Genomic DNA, 15,342 nt, shown 5'->3' on the forward strand with positions numbered 1-15,342 from the left:
CTGGGCACTGCTGGTCAGTCTGGCTCCATTTTCCATTTGCCCATCAACTTTGTAGCTCTTCCCTGGACAGTCTAGACAGCACAGCTCTTCCCTCCAGTACAGCCACCTTTATCTTGTACTGGGGAGCCCTAAGTGGACACAGCACTCCAGTGCCAGCACTCCTCACCAGTGCCAGGAACAATGACCCACTGCCACATGGGTTTCCAAATGCTTTTTTTTCAACATCAATAATGAGTAACTTCCCGGCTCATGTTCTTTTCTATTTTGTGTCCATAACTAGAACCTTGCTTCTCTCTTCTCTTACAATAAAGATACCAAATAACAAATATAACACCACCAGCAATTTGCACAATGGAAGCCCGCCAGAAGGGGTAGAGATCTTCCAACTAAGTTAGTATCATGACAAGCGGAATCTGATGCATTTAGGCTGCCTAGCAAAATTGTGGGTGCCCCTTCCCTGACAATGTTAAAGGCCAGGTTGGACAGGGCTTTGAGCAACGTGATCTAGTGAAAGGTTGCCCATCCATGACAGGGCAGTTGAAGCAAGATGATCTTTAAGGTCCCTTCCAACCCAAACTATTCTCTGATTCTATGATTGATGAAAAACATTTTAAACTTGCTGCCAGCCTGCAATAAAAATATCTTCACCTGAAGAAGCTGAAATTACAGTCTAATGGAAGACAAAATTTCTCAGAGGAACCAAAAACATTGGCCTGAATTACCTAGTATATATCTGTGCAGTAAACCAAGAGCCTTTCCACAACTGAACCTTACAGGCAAACTTAATATGGATTTTTATAATCTTAGAAAGGCTCCTCATACAGTTAAATGTACACTGAAGGCAGAAAGAAATTTATCAAAGTCAGCCATAGCAACAAATAATTACTTATTGCTCACAGAAATGGAAAAGCTATTTTGTGTGCCATATTCATCAAGTCTTCTGACAAGATGAGAACTTTCACAAATCTAGTATTGACTAGCATATTCTAGCCCAAGAACACATATTCTAGCACAAGAACACATATGCCATAACAAATTTCCAAGCTTCACAATTTCCTTTTAAGTGGCAACTTGTACTTCTATTTACTTAGAGCAAATGCACCTTCTGGCTTCCTGCATCTGTGAATACACTAAGAGTTTCTTCATGGTCCAGAGCAATCTTTAAGTAGCTGGCTTGAGAATGAACCTTTGTGCAGGTGTACTGCATCCTACTATGCACAATCTACTGCTACTTCAAGTCAATGGAAGGAACTCAAGTCTTTTCCTTACTGGAACCCAGAACAAGTGACCTCACGGGACTCAGAATCTGCTGCTGCCCACCACAGCACCCACAGCTTTTGCCTCACAAAAATTCCACCATCCCTCTTCCATTTTCACAGCCAGAAGAGGCAGCAACTTCAGCCCATCTTTCCACCTTGCAGGCTTGCTTGTTCAGACAACTCAGTTTGTGTCAAAAGCACAGCCCAGCCTTGCAGGCCTTGAGCCAAGATAGAGCCCCATCTCTGGTCTGCAAAACACCGAGTTCTTACGTCTCTGGAGTTCAGCAGCACTCACAGATATACAGGTTTCTTTAAACTGTCCAAATAAAACCCAAATGTGCAAAAATGGCCCAGCAAGGGTCTCATTGCCCATAAGCACATAAATTCCAGGGCAGCAGCAAAGAACTGCCTAACAGAGACACCAAAAACACAGCATATGGAATCCTTTTATCAATCACTTCAGGTCCAAAGACCTTTTTCTTACACCACAAAATAAACCCAAGTTTTTAAAGAATTAAGTAAACCCTTTATCTACTCTTTATTCACATTTTTTTAGAAGTAAAAGAAAACTGCCTGAAAGTTATTAAGAAAGAACAGACCTATTCCTTTCATATTCTTATGAGCACTCCACTATATTTATGAAACCCACACCTTTAGGAAACCATAAAACCACAATTGTCAAGTATCTTACAGAAATACAAAAATTGATGCCAGCCTCAGAGACAGTTGCTGGAAATCTTAAAGCATGCTAAAGTAAACCTGCAGTGCATCCAGCACTGCCTGAATACATGCAAGTTTGATCCCTTTCCATAGGAAACAGAACGGCGATTTGAGACACTGTTTAAAGTGTAGTTCCATGACAAAGTAATGAATCCTTTACAGCTTGGATAACCATATCATTTTTCCAAAAAAAGCATCAAAGAAATGTTTCTGGCCTATCTTGTAGCATTAGGTTAAGGTTATTCTCTATCACAAGAGATTAGATTTGATTCTCCTTTTAGTGCTGCTGACACAAGGAAGCTGACGCAGGCTAACATAGACACAGGCAGCCAGACAACTGGAAATATTCCAGATATACTGGAATATATCAACTTAAATCTGCCTATTGTGGATAATTGTCCATTAATTTTGCAAATAAGCACTCCCTTACAATGCAATAAAGACAATGACCTATTTCAAGCCAGACGCAAGTCAGATACAGTGGAAGTCTGAATCCATTCTATTCAGGGAAAACCATGGCTGCACAAATCACAGAATATGTTCAACTGGAAGGTGCCCACAACAATCATCGAGTCCAGCTCCCAGCCCTGCGTAGGACCATCCCCAGGAGTCACACCAGGAGCCTGTTCCAGTGCCCCCCAGGGAAGTGAACACAGCACCAAGCCTGAGAGAGCTCAAGAAGCCTTTGGACAATAATTTCAGGTACACACAAGGTTAAGCCACAAAGTTATCTTCACATCCCTTGCTGCTTGTCAAAATGTGAACTGCCTGAGACATCACAAAGCAAACGTATCTTTCGTACTTTCTGCACCTGGCATCACCACTCAAATCTTGCAGTGCATCCCAACTCTAAGCTGTATGACTCATACTTGGTAGAAGACACTGAAAGTTCAAACCTATTCTGTAAGAAAAAAACTGCATTATTTGTCCAGGAACAGTATGCACTGCATTTGGATTATCACACTTAGTGATGACAGAGAACACTCAGAGTTTACAATGTAATTCAAGAATAAACCAATCCAAAATTAAGCATTTCATTTGGAAACTGCTTTATACAGAGGACAAAATCATCAATACCTACCCAATACTATTCCAATCAGACCTTTCAGGCTTCTTTCTTACACGATCAATTCAATTGTTTGGTTCCCTGAGCAAGGATCCACTTTGCCAGAAAACACTTAAGAGAGCTGTCATGTATGAGATTGTCTTTAGCTGGATTAATATATCACCTAACTTGAAAGTGAGATGCGTGAAAGGCAAGAGGACATAGGAATGGGATTAGTACCAGAGCAGCCCACCATACCATTTGCATGGCATGATGCAGAATATGTGGGCCTGAGTTTCTATGCTGACAACCACTTTCTTGCACTTTGGTCCCTTCTTCTGGTACTTCCCCCCACCTGCCCCATTCATCTTGGTCCCAGTTCTCTTCTTAACTCTTCCTCTTCTTATCTAAGCTTGCTTCTCATTTTCTGCAGGCATGTGCTGGAACAAGCAAAGACAGTGGGATGGAGAGTCCTTGCCTTCTTCCAGTACTCCAGGCTATCGCTCCTCTCCATTTCTCTGTGGAAGCTTCTTGCAAGTTGTGCATCCAAAAATATTAATTTTCCAACTTTCCCTACTCTCCTGGCTCTTCATGCTTACCACATTTTCAACAGTGCAGTTAAAGTTTTTATTAAACAAATGTGACAAATACCAACAGCTGAAAAACTTCACTGAATTGAAAACCAGCTTGCAAAGGCTTTCACATGAGATTTTACACAGCTGACATGAAGGTCAACATCAAGCTTGCCTTTCCTAGTTCATATTTCCCAACTTTTTACTAATCTCAATGAATAATTTTTATCATTTTTATCTATAGGTCCTTTAAAATGTCTGAGATAGCCAACAACGTAAAACTGCCGAAGTCTGTAAGTAGGCAGCTCAAAATGAGTCTGTAAAATTTACAACCACAGACTAGTAAACAAGTTACAGACACCAATACCTACAGCAGTGACTGTAGCCAAGAGAAAAAGGATCTGTTATCTCTTTTTCCACAAAAGCCCATGAGCATATCTTTCTAGACTCATGACGAATGGCCTTAGGGAAGATGCACAAGACTATGTTTAGGAAGGAAAATCCTCAAGAAGACGTACAACATTTTTGGTACCATCCTGTCTGACAAGTAGGATCATAACTAGGTCAATTAATACAGTAATGTGATCAGTGAGCATCTGCTGTAAGCACAGCAGTTAATTAAATATTTAAAAGGCTTCAAAATGAAAATCTATTTTCCGTTTAACAGGCAACAATTTTTATGAAGGAAAGACTAACTTGAAACTAGCAGTTCAGGTTCCAGCTGCATCTGACACTGCTCCTGTTGAACAAAACCATCCCACCAAAACCAAACACCCAACAACTTCCACCCTTCTCCAAAAAACTAGGAAACATCTAAGTTAACACTCAAGTATCAAAATACCATTTCTGAAGAGTTCACAGCAGAAACTAGCACTCATTTCTTGGCAAACCATAAGTTGCAACTGAGAGTCATCTATGTCTTTTGCTTTCATTAATTCTATACACAAACTCAACTGCTCATCACTCAGCTCTACTCTTAAAGCTGAATAAACAGCCTTTCAGTTGGACAGGCCCTTGCCCCTTAAGTTGCCTCCACTTTAACAAAGGAATTCAGACTTCAAATGCTCCTAACAAGTGTTTAAAATATATTTTTAAATAAATTCAATAATTGTAAATGATAAAGCTCAGTGAACAAGACTACCCTTGTAACAGAACCACGCAGTTTCTGTGTAAGAATGAAGCCACCAAGAGCACAGGCACTGAAGGCTTTGCAGCTCACACCAGCCAAGATGATGGGTGCAGTTATCATATTATCCTTGGCTGTTTACCCCTGCTCTCTTCCTTACTCCTTCTCCATAACATAAGCCTTTGGCTGAACCCTTTCGGTACGCTAAACAAGTGAAAAATTGTTTTATTTGTCAAGGTTAGCTTTCTGCCAGTCTACTGTGCCTAAAACAGCTTGGCAAAGGACCCAGGGATCATCTCAGCTGGTGAAAAAGTCACCTTTCCTCCCTATAGCTCACAGTTAGATGGATTCAGGCTACCTTGAACCAGCAGCCTTCCTGTCTAGGTTTCAATTCTCTTTCCTTCTCCCACTTTTTCCATCACCTGCCATCTTTGCTGCTTGCTGCTAAGTAGAATTTGCCTCCAAGCACTATAAAAAGGAAAGTTAACAAATGTTCTTTACCACAGCAGAACAGCAGTGTTTGGAAAAATAAGAACTGCCTGTATCCCTCATTTAAATCATTAACCACCAGTTGCACAGCTAAATCTTTAATTCCATATTTTTCATGGCTTTTGTGTTGGAGTACTACTAGTCCCTCTTATTCACTTTGATACTAATTCAGCAGTCACGAGAATCACGCACAGACCGAGCTCGGGAACAATTCACTGTATTCACATTCATGAATTCAACAACTTCTCTCTAGACAGGAACAGGTTTAAAAAAAATAAAAGAGGAAATAAACTATCTAGATTTTCTAACCCATTTGAGAAGGACATTTTGCTTTAGCCAGGTAACTACCACAGAATCCCAGTAACACTAGGTAAATGCACTGGTGACATTTAAGAAAGACTATCATGAAGACACCAGATTCTGCACACCTTAAGTTGAAAAGCCACATTTGTGATGGAAAGTAAGCAGCCAGCCAGCTAATTACAATAATTGCCTATAAGGAGCAAATGCTTGTCCAGCAGAGCTCTTACACAGGTTGGGTCACATTAATTAAAATGACAAAACAAATAAACTCAGTTTCAGCTGAACTACAGAACCTAATTCTTCTCTCTTGTTGCCAGAGTACACAATTAATTAGACTATGCAGACAAGACAATCAGCACCTATTTAAAAGTTCGTACCATCAATCCGTAAAATAAGTTGTTATAAACTTTGCAATATTCCACCACTGAACTGTTACTACATAGGGACTACTGTGCATAGTTTCCTACCAACTGTTTAGAAAACGTAAAAGACAGCTGGAATTGTTGGTCAAGTACAAATATACTCTGCTTGTTTAGAAATAGCTATGATCCAATAAAGAAATTAAGGTATCCTATTTTTAGAACAAACAAATCTCAAAAGCTGAAACAGAGCAAATGTACTTGTTTTTTTCTTTTTATTTTTAAAACACAAGTAATGTGCTCCCAGTCAAGGGAAACAGTCAAATAGGAACTGCCACAGAAACCACATTCTCCTAAGCAGCACTCTGTGTTCTACCAGCAGACCACCCTGTCTTAGCAACCCCAGCACCACCTTAGAAAATGAAATCATTTAAAAGGTAGAATTGGCTCCTTGCCATCCATTGTAGAATTAGGAGAGTTTAAAAAAAATACACTAACTACTTAACCTAGAATCTGGAAAAAGTTACATCAATTTCAATGATTTACATAGGCTTAAAAATGTCACAAGAGACAGTACAAACTGTATTCTAGCAGAATTATAGAACACTTAAAGAAATCTTTTCTGAAAACTACCTCAGATGATATTGAAGATTCACATTTAAATCTACATTACTTAAACCTATTATAGAGAATATTTCACCTATTAAGTTTAATGAATAAATTTTCAAAACCACATCAAACATTGTGGCACCAATATACAACCATCCAGTTCCAAATATCGAGATAGTACCAACTTCTTAGTCATAATGAAGTGTTTTATTTCAGGTTGATTTTATAGTGCTTTTCAAACATCATTAGGGAATAATTTGACTACAAAGAGAAAAACTAGACATACTATTCTGACTCCGAAATGTCTACCTTCAAAACAAACCCTTTATCTGGGATAAAGTGAAGAAAAACAATTAAGTGACTGTGTCTGTGCTCCAAGTGTCAGGAAATGTTCCCTGAACACAACATACCTCATTTGAAGAGTATTAATTACTTAGCAGTGCATTTAATAACTTTTAACAAAGTTAGTTAGCTGTTTTAACAACTGCTTTACCAATAATGATACTGTTTAAGAGGCCTCACTGTGTAACAGATCAAGACATTAGAGCTGGTATCCCCCTTTCCAGGGTAAAAAAATTTCTTGCACTTAGTTATGCAACATATTTTTAAACTAAGTTCAAGCATTTATTAACAGGCTTTTCTGCTTGCCTCCCAGCAAAAAGATGTTAAACAAAGTTGGTATGTTTCATGTAGAAATCGAATTGCCTCTTCATGCTAAGCTTCGTGCAGGTATACTGGGGGAACCCACAAAAATATTTCACTAGATCAGAACCTCAGAAAAATAAAAGTGCCCTTCAGTGCTCAAACACACTCATATGATCTCCTGAATTTAATACAGATAGTGTTGAAAATTCATTTGATACTGAGCACTGTATGTGGCACTGCTCAACAAGCCTCACTTTAAAGAGAAGTTCTGTTTTCTGATTTGAAATGCTCATGCTGGTTGGGCAGCGTCATGGTGGGACGGTAACTGGCAGCACTGCTCCCTCAAAACTCCTGCCTGAACTGGCAGCGCCTTCAGTCAAAGGGAAGGGTTACAAATTAGGCTTTTGCTTGTTCTACTCTTTTTTGCTAGGGTCCACATTCCTAAAACATCATCACAAACAGAATAAAGAAAGACACTGTTGCTGCTCCTTTCAAAACTCAAAAATGCTAAAAAGGTGCAAGTAACCCAACACTTGCAGCAAGAGGCTTAAGCAGGAGAAGAAAAGGAAAAGGCATGTAGGTCTGCATCAACCAGCCTCCTTCAGCACCGGTCACAGAAGGAAGAATCAGCTGAATGAATACATATTTCAACATTTTTGAAAGAAGCTGTGCACAGGAGGGAGGATTAGGAGGATTCCACTGTACACCCCGAAAGCTCAAGAGCAACCGGAATAAAGAAGCTGAAGCAAAGGCACGTGTATATTGCATGCTGACTTCTGTATCCTGCACTAGCTGTGAGAAAGTAGCTGTGTTCACACACAGATGTGTGAACGGTTGAAAATGATGAAAACCATCTCACACCTCACAAAACGAAAGACTGCACCCAGAGCTCTCACGTGGTCAAGGCTGTTGGAAACGCACACTTGTTACACAAGAAGCTCACAGACACCTTCACATCCCTGGCACACCAGCAAAGCTATGGCATGCAGTCCTGTTCCTGTAGAAGGCATGCTCAGAAGGGCTCCAGAGACCAAGGAAGATTGTTACAACCTGGCAAGGGAAGGTCAGGACTATAACGTCTACATTGTCAGGACCTAAACCTGGCAAGTCCAGCTAAGGCAGTCTCATCTGAGCACAGCTTCCCATTCAAATATAAAAAATTAAGGCTCCAATGGAGTTTTATGGGACAAAGATTATTTATAACAACCAAACAGAAAAGGGGGATACACACACCGTACTACCACTACCCCCCCTAACCACACTCCTTTAGTGTCCAAGTGTTTTGGAACTCACTGGGTGCTCCTCATGTCGAGAAGATTCCACTCCCTAAGTTTGCAGAAAACCAATCCAGCAAAGCAATGCTGATTTCCTTCAGGATCAGTGAGTGGAGTCAATTCAGGACAGGACCTGTGTGGTACCAAGTGGGCACAAGGGAGTAGGTCTGGCTGAGAGCTGTGATATGGGCACAGCAAAGGGCAAAACCTCCAGCTCTGGGTGTCAGAGCACCACTTGATTGATTTGGCTCTAACTGCAGTGACAGGGAGCAGCAGACACCGTAGGGACTACAATTATGACAGGGCATTTCTGATGCACTGTACATTTCACCACCCTTCAGAAGCCAGTGGTTCAAACTCAAAATAAAACTTACACTTGGGCAAAAGGGTGTTTCAAAAAACCCCCTCCGTTAAACCTGAAACGCCTTCCTTGGAAGGCTGGACTAGAAGAGAATTAGCAATTCCATGATCAATCAAAACCTTCTTTTATTCCCCTTGTAAGCACAAATAAAATTAGATTTCTTTCTAAATCAAATTCCCTCCAAAATATTTCACACATTCAAATTTTTTGACAGATGTAACAATTAATTAAACTAAACTACAGATTTGTTAAAAAGTGGAATATTGCAGCCTTAAGGAAACTTGGGGGCTACCAGTTTACGTTAAAAGATAGCTACCATCAAAAGATATCCGCATTAAAAAAAAACAACAAAACACAACCAAAACCCAAAATGCCTTTGGTCTACAGTATTTTTAACTTCATGCAACAAAAGAGTTGCCAATCCTGGCTAAACAAGTGTCAAGAAGGGTATTATTAGAACAGCCTTAAAAATAAGAGATCTTTAACAACTACAACAAAATACAAATGGGAATTAAGAAGCAAGACCACAAGTCAGGGGAAAAAAAAATCAGTACAAAACATTTTGTACCCAACCAGTTTGTGGATATCCACAGAGATAAGAAATAAGCCTCCCAAGACATCACAACTTTCCAGAAGGAGCCACCACTCTATTAAGCAAGTTTTGTGTAATCAAACAAGCTACCACAGGACAGAGCTGTTAATCCTATTCCCTTCTGGGAAAAACATCATAAGCAGAAATCTCTACTATCCCCACTAAACCTATGTATTTTAAAGGTTGTGTTCTAATGTTTGATCCACCTTGCCAGAAATAAATCATAAAAACCCTAAGGAAAAAAAAAGATGAGAGGTTACCCAAGTCATGGTCTTTTTTTTACACCTGGATCAACTTTCTCCATCACTCCTGACATATGTTTGCCTGTTGAGGTGACAGTTTATTAATGAACAGCTTATAAGTAAGTTCAGAAAGTCTATAATCATGCTTCACTGTTCCTAGCCATAAAGAAAAACATCTCATAGTAACATGGAACCATCTCCTCTGCTACCACTTAAACGCACTACTTCTGGCAGTCATCACCACAAGCCTGGCAAAGGAGTTATTTGCATTCTTCTTTGCATCAGATTTGATAATTTCCATTTATTTTTTCAACAACTTCAGCTTTTACTGAGTCTTTCTTCAAAGCTCCGACTTTCCAGATTTTACATCACTGCTAGTATTGTGCTCTAGACTTCCCTCAGCCAGAGCATGCATTTCTTGATGCTGTGACCCAAAGTCAGACAGTATTCAACCTTGGCTTTTCCCATGCTATGTAAAAGAAACAATTATTTCACTTATCTTTTGAGATAGGCTACTGCAGAATATTAGCTACAAGATGCTTCACATCCAGCTCCACTTTAACTTGTCCTCACAATTAAATAGGATGTCATTCACAGACTATGAAGTTAGCTCAATCACTGAATACAAATGCAAGGAAATGTAACTGAGACTGAATATAAAATGTATTCCCAAAACTACAAAAGCAATGAAGTAAAAAACCACTCATATGGTTTCAAGTTTCCAAATAAGTAGCATGTTTAATAGCCAACTCTTTAGAGAAATAGATACTCTAAAGGAAAGCTGTTCTAATACCCAGCATCATAGATTCCCTAAATGTTACTGCAACAAAATCAACTCCACTTTTACTTCATGTATCTACATTATGTTATGAGAACCCATCACTTACTTAAAATTGTAAGGATAGAGGTGCCTCTTCACTCTATTTTCATTTTATGTATCTTTTCATCCATTCTCCATTTTACCCTTAAATCTGTTTCATAGGATTAAGGTTTCTAAATTTATAACTAATATTCATGCAGGATAAATTAAGGCATTGCTGCCTAGAAAACGACCATCCAGCAGCCCAGGCCCTCACTTCACAGCTTTCAAAGTAATTTTTGTCTCACAAAGAGCAGTTTAGGGCACAAAGCTCCGAGTACAGAAAATCCCATTTGAATTATTTAATATTGGTGTAAATAATCTCTAGCAACAAGAGCAGAACCTTTCCTCCCAGCTGTCACACACTCCTTACTATATCAACAACCCTGTAATGCTCTGAAAACCTTCAATCCAAACAATCTCTTGTCCCGAGAATTCATGCTGGGGGAGAAGCCAGCTTGCATCCGAGGCCTCCCAGCACCAGCAACCAAACAGGCAGTGGAACAGGAACAGATTTCTTCTACGTGCACTTGCCCCTACCCTTTCCAAATCCTTCTGTCCCCAGAAGTGGCCATTTTCTGTACCTCTTCTATGACCGCATGGACAACTATCCTTACCAACTCTGAATTTTAGCACGGGGGAAAAAAGATTTAGCAATTATTATATTACTTATTACAAGAATTATAATACTCGTTATTAGAAGATCTATAGTAACAGCACTTAGGCTACCAAAGCAACTTTTAAAGGCATAAATTCACTATTTGATTAAGAACTGGTCATGAGTTGAACAATACGGCTTAAAATTGTTTTTCAAAGCCCCAACCCTTGAGAATTCATAAGGGACAGTGATGTAGCTGTAAGCAACACAGAGCACTCGATTACAATCTCAATACAGAATATCTCGTTCACCAGAGGGTTCTAACATACAAGTAAGTGTGTGTAAGATGACTTCAACATCTGTCAGAAATTCTTCTTGTCTACTCCCCTTTTAAAAGTAGAAACTGAGTGCAGGACTGAAGGTCTGCCTTCTGGCAATCAGGGCTGCATTTCCCTGCAGACTACAGGAACTGAAACCTTTTCAGGTATCACCTTAAATAAGTAAGGTCATGCTCCTTGACAGGCTTCTACAGCAAGGTTACTTTTAAAGCCTGGATTTACCTTGTCTTGAAGCAATTAAACAAAACACTAGAACATGTACTTACATTACAGCCATGAGTCAGTTACAAGCACTCCAGTATTTTTCTGACTTATGTCCCTTTGAACTGGAATTACACTTTAGGTTGGCTTGTCTTAGTATTAAGGATAGTTTCTATTTTAACTGTGTCAGCAATTTTTTGGGCTTGAACTTCATTAAGGTACAGGTTTAAGTGAAGTAATAGGTGTACTTATACAGTAAACAAAACTTAATTACCTACAACTTGAGGAAGAACTAGCTAACTACAGAATAAAACCACACCAGAAAATAAAAACTCTACCACCAGCTCTACCTTGAGACCCATGTGTTTCAGTATTTCCAGTGTAGAAGTTTGCTTTGAACTGATCCAAGACTGTCCCCCACACTTTCCTAAATACTCACACCCATACCGACAATGTATCAACGTTTCTGCTCAGCAGGTGCTCCACATGCTGGCCCACTTGTCCCTCCTCTGCCTCATCCAGGGAAGATATTCAGGATGGAAGCAGAAGCAGCCACACTATGCCATTTACCATTTGGAATCAAATCTAGTGACTGGCAGTCTAAAACATTTTTGAAGTTCAAGTGACTTAGAGCAGTTTCAAAAACACCCCCTTCAGTACGAAAATTGTTTTTTAAAATATTCTTACCTTCTGCTAGTGCTATTCCCTCTCTTTTCTCCTACACTTCAGTTTAAGCAGCTCAGCTGTATCGATGTTACTGTTTTAAGGTCCAGCTATTGGATTAATTCCATAGATTTCTTTTTAATGACAGAAATAACAGAGAAATGCAGAAGCTTTTTAACCTCACTTTGCTGCTAAAAGCGTGCATTTGTTAAACCCCACTCCTCGGGTGTTTGGGTTTCCCAACCAGCTGAGAGTTTCTCCTTACTCAGGAAAGTTCAGACTGGACTGGCATTACTCAAGGTGTTTAATCACCATGCTGGGTAGGTGTAAAATAGATGTGTACTGCCGAGTTCTGCCTGCCTTCAACAAATAAGCAAGTCAGGAACTCCTTAAGGTGAAGGAATCAAACTCACGTCTTGCATACATCCATAGGGACAGGCTCTTTCCCTACTTCTCCTTTCTGGCCATCTACCCAGCATGAGCTCCATCATTTCTCCAACTTCTCAATTCACTAATTGCACTATAATCCAGTATTCTGTTAATAAAAAAATGGATACAACCCCAGTCTTTGGGGAGTCGGGAATCAAATTGGTCCCCTCTGAGAGCAGCTGGTCCAAGCCAGCTCATGTTCCCTGCAGGAGGCTACAAAGGAGAGGCTCCCAGGCGGGCAGGGCTGCTCAGAGATGAGAGGTCTCGCACCAACCGCACAGACACACGGGGGAAAGCTGAGCTGAAACTCAGCCGGTAACGCTGAGAACAAAACAGCAGAGCGTCTGGCATCTGTATTTACCAGCAGAACAGACTCGAGGCATGGCATCTGGCAGGTTGGGCTGCCTTGGATGCCTACAGTGAATCTGCGAAGCACCTTGTGTTGTTATCGCACAGTTTATTCTCCCTCCCAAAACATTTCAGACGCGTTCGCAACTCACGCTGCAGCCCCAGCAAAACAGGTAGTACCGCTCGCTCCCCGTGGGATTGGGGAGCTAAGAAATGAGCCCCGAAAACACAGGAAGTATGTAAGAAAAGACACCGACCCGAGGCCTGCCATCCTCGCTGCTTCCACGGTGCCCTGGCCCTTAACATTTCCAGTAAGACGCTTTGTGCAAAACACGTCCACAAAAGGCACGTCCACGCAGCGAGCCGAACCCAACCTTGGCTTTAAAACGCATTTGGGGTGTTTCAAAACCATCGGGGGAAACCGATGGCAAGCCCCCACTCACACCTTCGCCGGCCAGGGCACCCGCGGCCGCAGCGGCACCGAGCCGGCTCCTCCGCAACCCGGCCGGGACGCGCACCCTCCCCGCCGCGGCCCCCGCTCCCGGCCCCCGCCGGCACGGCCGGGCCCGCGCCCGGGGGCGAGCGGCCGCCGCGTGGCCTCACCTCCTCCGGGACGGCCGGGTCCCCGCTGCCGCCCCCCGCGTAGCCGGCGCCGAGCGCGGGCGGCTCGGGCTCCATGTCCCCGTTGAAGAGCGAGGCCCCCTCGGCGCTGCCGCCGCTGCTCAGCGCCGCCATCTTGGGCCGGAGCGCCGGGGCGAGGGCGGGGCCGGGGGCGGCCGCGTCCCCGCCGCCGGGGCGGCCCCAGCCGCGACCCGTAGTGCGAGGGGCGGGCGGCGAGCGCGGTCCCGGCCCGCTCCCAGCGCCGCCGGCGCGTCACGGCCGGCCTCGTGACGTCACACAGAACCGCCGCGGCCACGGCGCATGGGCCCGCCTGACGTCATCGGGAAGCACCGTGACGTCACGGCGCGACCGCCCCGTCGCCCTGGGAACTCGGACGTGAGCTCGGGCCCCGCCCCCTCCCCGCGGCCCCGCCCACGCCGCCGCAGCGCCCCCTGGCGGCGCGGGAGCGCCTTGGCGGCACCGCCCCCCCGGGCCGGCCCGGGAGCGGGAACCGGGAAATAGGGAACCGGGAACGAGGAACCGGGAACGGGGAACACACCCGGCTGCGCGATCGGGCTGAACACCTCTGCCGGGCGGTCTGCGGGCCCTTCTCGGCAGCGGGGAAACCCGCGGTGCCGGCGGAATCCAAGCGAGGAACGAATGGGACGCCGAGCATCCCCCGGCAAAGAGCGGCGCTGCGGCTGTGGGGTGAATCCTCGCAAACACGAACCGTGCGGCAGAGACAGACACGCTCCAAAGCTCCCTTGTTAACCTGCTGGCGCACCTCTAGTGATAACTAAAATAAACAATCGCCAGGATCGATAAATCTCCGTGCTTTTCCCGCTGCCAGCCCTCCAGGCCTTGGCTGCCCGGGCTGTGCTGTGTTCACACAGGATGCTCCAAGCTCGGGAAGGGCCGGGGCTGGCTCAGCAGACATCGGGACCCTTCCAGCCCTCGGGAACACCACTGCTGACCCCAGAGCTGCTCAGAGGACATCAGGATCCTCCCATCCTCGGGAACACCACTGCTGGCCCCAGAGCTGCTCAGAGGACATCGGGACCCTTCCAGCCCTCGGGAACACCACTGCTGACCCCAGAGCTGCTCAGAGGACATCGGGACCCTTCCAGCCCTCGGGAACACCGCTGCTGGCCCCAGAGCTGCTGACCCCAGAGCCGCTCCCCGCCTGGTGCCCAGCGCCAGCTTTCCCCAAAGTGCCCCTGTGTTCCCATCTAAAAGCAAACCCCTCTCCCGTGGCTAATCCCTGTGTGCCGTACCCATTGAAATGCTGCTGACACACACAAAACACCTGCTCAATCAGTTGGTTTAAGCTGCTTTCTTGCTGAAAAAGTCTTTATTATAAATTCAAAAATGGCAGCGGTATTTGAGTGTGTTACAAAGAGAAGCTGCTGAAGCAGAAAGGCAGCAGGACTCCAGAGAAAGGCTGCTCTAACACAGCCTGATATATTTTTGGTAGCCAGCTAAAATACACTAGGTTGAAACCTGCAAGTGCAAGATCCTTATCTTTGTTTCACTCCAGCTGTGAACATGTAAGCGCACAACCTCAACATAATAATGCTGCTGAGAGAAATGAGGTTTATATTTCACCTTTTACACTGTGGGCCACTGCTGTAGAATAGCATTTCAAATGCAGCTCAATACAGGCAGTGTTGCAACTGGTAAATAAATGCAATTTCCTTTTAATATTTCAGT

General features: G+C 43.4%; 1 protein-coding gene across 1 annotated transcript in view; it reads right to left on the bottom strand.

The window, feature by feature from the left end:
• Positions 1–14,002, bottom strand: part of BRAF (B-Raf proto-oncogene, serine/threonine kinase) — an 83,069-nt gene extending 69,067 nt beyond the window's left edge. Inside the window, exon 1 of the mRNA XM_063395571.1 lies at positions 13,636–14,002. Coding sequence (XP_063251641.1) covers positions 13,636–13,767 — 132 coding nt within the window. The 5' untranslated portion in view covers positions 13,768–14,002. The remainder of the gene's footprint in view (positions 1–13,635) is intronic.
• Between the last annotated feature and the right edge of the window lie 1,340 nt (positions 14,003–15,342).

The sequence above is a fragment of the Prinia subflava genome, chromosome 4 (assembly GCF_021018805.1).
Source record: "Prinia subflava isolate CZ2003 ecotype Zambia chromosome 4, Cam_Psub_1.2, whole genome shotgun sequence".
NCBI classification, from domain to species: Eukaryota; Metazoa; Chordata; class Aves; order Passeriformes; family Cisticolidae; genus Prinia; species Prinia subflava.